The sequence below is a fragment of the Nematolebias whitei genome, chromosome 20 (assembly GCF_014905685.2).
Source record: "Nematolebias whitei isolate Nwh7 chromosome 20, NemWhi1, whole genome shotgun sequence".
Taxonomy (NCBI): Eukaryota; Metazoa; Chordata; class Actinopteri; order Cyprinodontiformes; family Rivulidae; genus Nematolebias; species Nematolebias whitei.
This window is the reverse complement of record NC_056517.1, coordinates 11,965,794-11,975,421: the sequence shown is the minus strand read 5'-3', so window position 1 is coordinate 11,975,421 and position 9,628 is coordinate 11,965,794. Positions and strand designations below refer to the sequence as shown.

Sequence of the window (9,628 nt, the reverse complement as noted above, 5' to 3'; positions counted from 1 at the left end):
ACACAAACTAACACATAATGAACACAAACTCACACATAATGAACACATAAACCAGGCTAACAAGAACAGACTAATTGTTAAAAGAACAATGCTAAACAGCTAACAGAAATGATTAACAATGAACATACATTTTACCCATAATCCCTCCCTGAGGCCATGTGATCAGAGGTCAACCACAGCAGAATGCTACAAAACGTACCGGTAACATCCACAAGTATCCGTGCAGTAAAAGTCTTTTTCTGAACAGTAGTGATAACACGGCTGGTTAAAAAAAAATATATATATAGTAGCCAGGAAGTCATTGATCGCCATCTTCATCTTCCTCCTGCACAAGCTAAAGTTGCTCTGTGGGCGTGTCAGTCCCCACTCACATGCTTTGCATGCAGGGGAAATTCCACCCCACCCACCCACCCACCCCCACCCAGGGGGGATTTCCCCCTCCATTTCTCTCCTCCCCTTCCCCATTTCATTAGTTCAACTCTAACCTGTTCTGTAATTTCACTGGTAATGCTTTTTTTTTAAACCTTTATTTATACAGGTATTCTCACAAGGACCCACCCCCCAGGAGAGACATATATTGGGCAGCTATGTGAGCACCTGGGTATGACGAAGCTAAATGTTTTTGGCGGCAGGAAGCTCATTAGTGCATCAAAAAAAAAAATCTATAAACTATTTGCAGCATTGTATAAGCAGCAGGGTTCAAAGCCTGTAAAAAAAATAGCGGCTTATAGTCCGGAAATTACGATATATAATATTTGAGCTATAATACCACGGGATTGGAAACATTAGAAACTACTGATCTAAACAAAAACACAAAGAGTTATAGACCTTAAGATAAAGGGTTTTTTTTCTCTCGTTACATCATTTCCACAAATCATATTTAAAGAGAAAAAAAAACTGTTTCAATCAAGTTACACATCAGAGAATGCAGCTAGAACAAACAACTCATCCGGGGAAAAACAGAATCAGTGCAAAGTCACTACCTTGCTCCACCAGCTCCGTCAGCAGCCCGCTCCACTCCTCCCTGAAGAGGTTGGCACCAGTCAGGCTGCCGTCTCCACCGATCACACACAGGTTGGTGATGCCGCGCTGCACCAGGTTGTGGGCCGCCTTCAAGCGCCCCTCGTGGGTCCGGAAGTCTTTGCAGCGAGCGCTGCCGATAACAGTCCCGCCCTAATGACAACGCAGGATTGAAACAAGATGAAATGCTTTGGCTCAAACCCATCTCTCCACTTTATACTCATTTTTGTGAAATCAGTGTTACTTTAATAATAAAAAGCACAGTCCTGATAAACACACCAGGTGTTAAATGCCGTTTGAGAAAAGACGGCATCATGTTCTGAATCACATGACACTCATTTCTTACGGTGGGTTGCAAAAATGCACACTTTCTTCATCTTTTTACTATTCTGGCACAGTACAACTTGGAATTTAAACTTTAATTTGACGAAGTAATGGAGAAACACAAAACAGTTACGATTAATAAAGATAAATGTGTAAAAACTTGTGTTCACCAAGTCCAAAATAATATAAACTAAGAAAGTGTTGCGTATGCATATGTTCTCTGAAGCCCCATGTTTCCTTCAACCTCAACGTGCTGAGAACACTATGCTCCATCTGTGGGGATGTAGTTATTCCCCATCAGCAGAGACTTGAGACTTTAAGGAAAGACAGATGGAGCCAAATACAGAAACTAAAAATCTCTGGTTTGACTGCATGCAGCTCAAAAACTTCACTTTGTTTTCTGTAACTACAGACAAGCTCATGAAGTCTGATCCACATCTAAAGCATCATATTGTGAACATTTGAATAAGACAGTTTTAACCTTTAACTTTATGACTATTCACGTTAACATCAACCACCTTATTTAACTGATTAAATATACTAGTTTTAAATATTTTCCACAAAAACATCTAGTCAGTCTTAGAGCCGTCAGCCTGAAATAAAAAGATCTAATTTTAGTTTATTCTTCAAGGTTTTTTTTGTTTAAAAACTCTACACTACAGATTTTTGTTTAAATTGACAAAATATTGATTTTACGGTAAAAAAAAAAAAAATAATTAAAGGGTATTTTCCTCCATTAGTACACCCTCTGGGTCAACATCCATGTCCTCCTGTGGATGTTGTGGATGAGGGGGCCGAGATGGTGCAGAGGTAGGGCAGCCAACTGGGGACCATAAATTCACGATTTGACTCCCAGGCACCTAATCCCCAATTGCTCCTTGGGCGCCTACAGCTGCCCACTGCTCCACCTGGGTGTATCCCAGGTGCAATGGGTTAAATGCAGATAAATAATTTTGCCATTATATGGGAACATACAATAATGACAATCGCAGACTTCCCTTGCCTCCTCTGTTCTCCAGAGCTCAGAACTGATGCTTGGTAATGTTGGTCCAGTCAGAGGGTTTCTGGACCCCCTCCTCTGGATCTGCAGCTCCTCCTCACATTCAGAAATCAGCTCATTGTTTTGACTCAAACACCTAAAACTGACTAAACACTAAACACACTAAACTACACCCTAACTATAAAACCCAAACATGCATCATAGATCTCTCAGACCTCATGACTCACTCCTGCTCTCACTGTGACTTTATCACTGAACTCCACTCAACTTCTGCATCTTTTTCTTTTTCCTGTAGAATTTTTGGATCTTGACCAATGACTTTTGAGACTCCATCAGAAAGGAGAGGGGAGGTGGTTGATATGTTCGGCAGGGGTGGGAGGTGAAAGTGGAGGGTGATGGGGGTGTTTTGTCCCTGAGACTGCCCGTCTTTGCTGCAGCCTCTCGCTCTAATGCACTTCAGATACGACAACGATTTTCAGAAAAAAATGTGGCTTGGATTATTTACCACAACTGGGTTTCCTTGGCCTATCAACACAATTTAAAATCTGATGTGTAAATTAAATCTGTACTTTTGATACAAATTAAAATAGTCTCTGAGAGGCTGTCTTTCCCGTTAGAATGACTAAAACTGGTCATGTGACTATCACACTCTGGCGCGTCGAGTGACTCCAAAGGGAAAAAAATGGTCAAGAGTAGGCGGCTCTTTCCAAACGAATGACAAACTTCTTTCAAAAGTTGACATCTGCCATTATTTTTTATTTAAATTTTCATTATCATTACTTTGTCTCAATAAATTGCATAGAACTTTTTTTATTTTAAGTATTTTGTGTAAGATACTTAAATATAATCAAAGTAAAATTACTTCAGATTCCAAGTTGTCAGACAACAAAACAAAAAAAGGAATGAAAACCTCGACATCTTAATGTACATTTTAAAAAATAAGTCTACAAATGAGAGAGCAAGTGTTTGTGTTTCAGAAAAACTGCATTAAATGTGTGAAGCACTGCTCGTAGTACGAACGCACCACTTGTAGCATACTGGAGACACTTTCCCACGTGGCTTCCTTTATGTTGTCCGGGCCACCGTCCACCATACCTTGATATCCCTGAGAAAAGAGGAGAGAAAGTTTAGTAAGTTCATATCAGAGCTTAAAAAACAAACAAACATGAACACTTTCAGCTGGTGTGTTGTGTGGTAAATCCATCCAGCCATCATCTTTTGCCCACTTCTTCCATTTCGGGTCACGTGGGTCACTGGTGCCCATGTCCAGCAGTCACTGTGTGACAGGCGGGGGACACCCTGGACAGGTCTCCAGTCCATCACAGAGACACAGAGAGACAAAGGAGACAGACAACTATTTACTCTCTCTCACACATAGGGACAATATAGTCCAGTCAGTTTAACATGCATGTTTTTGGTTTGTGGAAGGAAACTGGTGAAAACTCACACAGTAAAGAGAGAACTAGCAAACTCCACCCAGAGCGCCCCCCCCCCCCCCCCCCCGGCTGGGATTCAAACTGGCGACCTTCTCACTGAGGCTGCAGCTCTACCAACTGCACCACTGTGTGGTAAATCCCAACCAGCCAACTACACAGTGCTGGTGAAGTTTCTTAGTAATCTTACTCTGCTCAACCTGTTTTGTATTTGTAATTATTTTTTTCTATCCTAAAATGCATTTTTGTCTTTCAGGTTAACCTGGACCTACACCTGGACCTACCAGTCTGTGTTCGTCTGTCTCTCCTTCCTGTCCTCTCAACCAGCCGGTCAAAGCAGAGGGCCGCTTGTCCTGAGCCTGGTTCTGCTGAAGGTTTCTTCCTTTTAAAAAGGAATTTTCCTTTCCACTGTTGCCACTGTGCTTGCTCAGGATGGGAGACTGCAACAAAGCCAAGATTCAACTTGTCTGCTGGATTCCTTAAATAGAGAACTTTACTAAATGGCTTTTCTATGCATGTGAATGTTTTTGTTGGACTCCTGGTAGGGACCAATGCAGACATGTTCCTGTTTTTAGTTTTCTACATTCGCCTTAGAATCTAGCTGTTTTTTCTTTTTTTTTTTTGTTATCTTTTCCTTTTAGCCATCCTATTTGTAAAAAAAAAAAAAACCTGCAGTATGACTTTTTATAATTGTTTATTGTTGTTGCTGTTGTCCATTGTTGTCATCTTTCTTTGTTGAAATCAGGTCTCTCTTGTAAATGAGTCCTCGAGGCTCAATGGGATTTACCTGTCTAAATAAAGGTTGAATGAATGTGAATGTTTTTGTAAAGTGCCCTGAGACAACTTTTTTGTGATTTGGTGCCATATAAATAAACTGAATTGAAAATCCAGGTCATGGTCAATCAAAAAAAAAAAAAAGCTAACACACAAAACGTCTTCGGCTTCAGAAGTCCAGTTGTTGTTGTTTTACAAACCAGAGTAATATTTCAAAAGCTTAAGGCTGTCCATCATTCCGTGAGGAGCTGTGCTGCCTCGTCATCATGGTCATCTGCTGAGACCTTGAGTCAGTTATGTAACAGCATGCAATGTCAGCACATACACGCATGGGCTGGCATCACGGCACTGCTTTCACTTCCTAAGTCTTGTTATACATCTGCGGCAGGAAAAGAACCATTTCTGCAGTTCAGCAGAGACTGAGATACAACAATGATGCACAATGAGTTCAATATGCTCGTGGGAAGGATGATGCATGCCGTGGTTTTCTCCTGCAGGTTAACATGTGAGTCCAAACTGGCTGCGAGTGTCAGACACATGGCTGGCTGACGGGTTGGTTCATCCTGGCAACGTGTCCAGGTCCCAGGGCTTCTACACAAACTTTTTTTTATTTTTATTACATATTTTTTTATTATTTACACATCCTTAAATTTTCAGACCAATCTCTAATGTCTACATCCAAACTGCTTCTATAAATGTACAACACAGACTTGTAAAAAACATGGGAGGATGAAGCACACTGCCTCTGGTTGCCTGTTTTTGCAACAAGTTTATTCTTATTAACAGGTTGTGAATATTTTTTAAAGAAATAGAAACGGGCCACGTTGGGTCAGTCTAGGTGGAATCAGAGACCCTCTGATTGCGAATGGATGGATACATTCAAGCAAAGTTCTAATGTGTTGCAGAGTCACAAAGGTAATGACGGGAGGGCTCACCTCATGAATAAAATAAACTTTGGCGCCCACATATAGACCCATTCGAACCACCGCGCGCACTGCAGCATTCATTCCTGCAGAAAAGGAGAAGTTAATCAATGAGAAGAACAACTCTAAACACAAAGTACCGTACATGTGTAGGCTCTAAAATGACATGACCCAATCAGACTTTCTGCAAGCTATCCGTGTTCATCCTGTTCTTATTGCAGACCAATGCTGCCATTTTTGGTCAAAACATTTCTCCCACTCCTCCTTTCGGTGGCCTCCCAGTCACTCTGCAGTCAGTCCAAAGTGGGTAAGTTAACTGAACACCCATCGGTGTGACCTGAAAGCCAATACGGCGGGTTACGGTGGAACACCAACAGTGAGGACAAAAGATGTTGCTTCACGCACCACAGGACAGACAGAACTTGGCTGCCAGAGCTGTAAACTAACAACGTTCTCAGAAACCAGTGGACTGCTGAAGTGTTGTTACTAAGCAACACTGGATCAGGTCGGGAGAGAGAAAATCTTCACAACACCTGGAGAAGCTACCGCCACTTTATAAATAATAAAATATAAAGGTATAATTGGAAGCATAAAGGCAAACTTTAGAGAAGGATTAGCTGTGCGATGCAGCAACCCATGACCCGTTATCTTCTTACATAACTACAAAGAAATACACATTCGGCTTTAATCACCGATTCAGAACACGAGGTATCTTTTGTTTTTCTTCGCCAAAGTTTTTTTCAAAGAGTTTCTTTCTGCATGACTGGCCCGTTCTTCAGCACAGTGAGCAAAAAGATTGAGCCAGTACAACACAATGTCCTCTAATCCCAACGCTCGGCTCGTGTCCTGCATGGACCTTACTGTGGGATCTGCTCAGTGCATTTGTCTGTTGCCCTTTTCTACTTGTATGCATATATTTTAATGTTTTAAAGCTTAGTTCCAAAGTGGTAATTTGTGAACTTATTACTATTGCAATTATCTGTGAGGAAGAAAGAAAAAAAAAGAACAAAAAAAAAATGAATACGATTTCATTATTAAGCCACAAAAAAAATAAATCTGTGCAGATTTTACTTTATTGTTCTTAAACACAAATAGAAAATAAATTAAGTCAGTATGGTTTATCAGATGTGCCCACTGTATTTTAAGCTGGTTTATTTCGGGTGCGTTTCCAATAAAAATGTACTGTACTAGAAGCTGTTCGTGCTAAGCGTGGATTTGCTCCAGGCCAATCAGAGAAGAGCCGGTACGTCACGTGACCAGAGTTTCCTCTCTGACGCACAGCTCGGATGGGTGCTGCTCATCACGTACACAGGATGCAGGCATCCCGCCGCCGGCCCGCACTGTGCAGCCTCCTCTCACTGCGAGCCATCACAGCTGCCCAGAGCTGCGTGTCGACGGGCAAGCACCGTGGCGCCATGTACACCACACACACCGACACTTCCTGTTCGTGTTTAGCCGACACACTGAGAGAATTAAAAACAGCTCTGCACAGTCAGTGATAGTAACGTTAGAGTAAATCCAGTGAACAGGAAGACGTGACTCAGGTTGACCTTGACATCTTCCTCAGAAGCTCAGACAGTTTGATGGTGCCTTAAGCCGGAAAACGACATACGTCACGTTAGCATGGCAGCTAGCAACAGTGCGTTACTATGCTAGACCTGAGGCGGCACATAACATCATATAATTACAAATCACACACAGTTACTTCCCAGATATCAGAGTCACACAGATGGCAATGTGTATTTTCGCCCTGTGGGGGCCTGTCCGCACTACTCGGGTATATATTTATCTGTGAAATCCTATTTTTGAGTATTTTACCTTGAGCATCCCCTCCGCTCGTCAGCACCGCGATGGCTTTCCCTGCTCCCGACAGGTTTTCAAAGAATATTTTCTTGCTGTCCGGCTTTGCCATTTTCTCGGCGGTTGAACAGTATTTAAATTAAAATAAACAAAAAATACTAAAGGGGGAGTTTGAAACAGCCTGAACAATCTGTACTGGAATGATGAAGGACAACTCTCCTCAGCCCCCTCGGCTCTCTTTCTTCTGGTTCCGCATGTAACCGGCGATGTGCGTGACTACGGTGATTGGCGCATCGTTGGGCCAATCAAATCTTCTCATGGTAGCGTCGTTTGAGTTTAAACCAATCAGATAAGCCGAAGTCATGTGTGGGCGGATTATACAGTGGAAGGTGTGCGTTCCGTTCAGACTCTATTTACCGAGGCGTAAATTAAAATTAAAAATAAAGTTTTGTCTGTTTTTCTTAAATGTAAACAAGAAAATATCAAGGCCCACCACATCAAACTCAGCCCAACACAGACACTTTGTGATAACATAGCACTCAATGTAATAAATATCCATCCATCCATAATCTTTACCCGTTTCTTACTTTTCGGGTCTCGGGGAAATTAAAAATTGTTATTATTATTGTTATTATTATTATTATTGGTGTTTAAATATCATAGATGCCATTTCATCAAACATCTGACACAATACAAACGTCTGTGTAGTTTTTAGATAACTTTTCTGTTATTAATTTTATTTTATTTTTTGTTAATTTTGTTTGTATATTTGTGCTCAGACTGCATACATGTTTGCTTCATGTATTTTAATTAATAGTAATATGGAGCTTTTCATTTCACGTGACTTTTTCTTTAATATGTTTTTGTTCCATCCGGCAGTTTGTCTCATGTTGTCCATTTAAAATCATTTTTAGTTTCTTTAATTTGGTTTGTTTAGTTGCAAACACAAGAAAGCCAAAATGACATTTTAAATTATAAAAATAAGACAGGATCAGTGACAAAAAGACAACCCTGGCTGTGTCCAACCTGAGAACAAGCTCTATTTTGTGCCAAGACAGCTCTTGCTTTAGTTATACATGGACCAGATATAGCCCTTAAAAGCAACACAGGCACCAAATACTCCCCCAGCACCTCCCACTGAATAAGGATTCTCCAGGTCCACAAAACACACAGAGAATAGAGAGTCAAAGCCCCATGACCCCCAAAGCAACTCTTTAAAGGTGATCTTGTTGTAATTTCGGGCAACCCAGTTGTAACGAGACCCAGAACGACTCAAGACTCAGGATTCAAAAAGTGTTATTTATTTACAGTGTTCGATATATACAATATGTACAAGCCCTGGGACCGGAACTCCTGGAAGAGGGGAATAGTCTTTAGGCAGGCGCAGGTAAGTGACACAGTTGAGTTGATACTGAATTTGTTGTTTTTGTCTTACAGCTTCCTGGGTACTGGAGTGAGTCCAACGGGTCCAGGAGGCATGAGTCCGAGCACGGGTATCCAAGATCCGGAAGGCAAGGCACGAGAGACCAGACAGGAACTGAGTGACCAGGACTGGAACGGGCACGGCAAACGAGGAGCTGCTGGCACAAAAACCACAAGGTAAGTATTTCAAATACTTTAGAAACAAAGGGCTTAGAGCATCAGTACTGGGAGGGGAATCAATGCTCCAGCATCGAGTAGACTTGACTGCAGCCTGCATCAAGTAGACTTGACTGCAGCCTTAAGTAGTGGTAGGAGCTCGTCAGGGAGATGACCGCCAGGTGTTGATCATCAGCGGCCATCTTGGAGCTGCAGCCAGTGCTACTCTCACAGATCTGGTCCAATGTTCCATGATCAGGATGAATGCGACACTGAGTGAATCCCACATCTGAGGTTTAACAGTTCGTTTGAGCATTCTTTCCAACACCCTGGAGTGAATTTTCCCGAAAAGGGCAAGAAGTGTGATCCACAATAGTTGGAACAAACTCTAGTCCCCCTTTTAAAAAAAGTGTAAATAGCCACCTTGGTCTGCCACTCCACAGGTGTTGTCCTAGTCCTCAATGTCCCACTGAAAAGACATGTACACTCCTCCTCCATTGCCGGCCCTCTTCCTTATTGACAGTCTTTTGTCAAACTGGTTGAAAACAACAAAGTCCATGCTCAATAATCCAGGTACCAAAGAGACCATCTAATCACAAGTAGAACTGGTTTGTTCCACTTTGGAGGAAGCTGTTGGAGGAAGAATTAGTTTTGTTGTGTGTTTCCTTGACTGATGAAGCCTTCCACATCGAAAGCAAAATGTTTCAGCACAAAAAAAGAAACTGTTGGGATGACCTGACTGAAAAATGTTGGATTTTATACCTGGATTATTGAGC

General features: G+C 41.7%; 2 protein-coding genes across 2 annotated transcripts in view; both read right to left on the bottom strand.

The window, feature by feature from the left end:
- LOC119426494 (ATP-dependent 6-phosphofructokinase, platelet type) overlaps window positions 1–7,540 on the bottom strand; it is a 10,638-nt gene extending 3,098 nt beyond the window's left edge. The window contains exons 1-4 of the mRNA XM_037694049.1: window positions 7,293–7,540; window positions 5,487–5,560; window positions 3,369–3,449; window positions 984–1,173 (exon numbers count right to left, since the gene is read on the bottom strand). Coding sequence (XP_037549977.1) covers window positions 984–1,173; window positions 3,369–3,449; window positions 5,487–5,560; window positions 7,293–7,386 — 439 coding nt within the window. The 5' untranslated portion in view covers window positions 7,387–7,540. The remainder of the gene's footprint in view (window positions 1–983; window positions 1,174–3,368; window positions 3,450–5,486; window positions 5,561–7,292) is intronic.
- The window catches only part of LOC119426842 (ATP-dependent 6-phosphofructokinase, platelet type), a 97,653-nt gene that overhangs the window by 43,178 nt on the left and 44,847 nt on the right, over window positions 1–9,628 (bottom strand). The gene's annotated exons all lie outside the window — the stretch shown is intronic.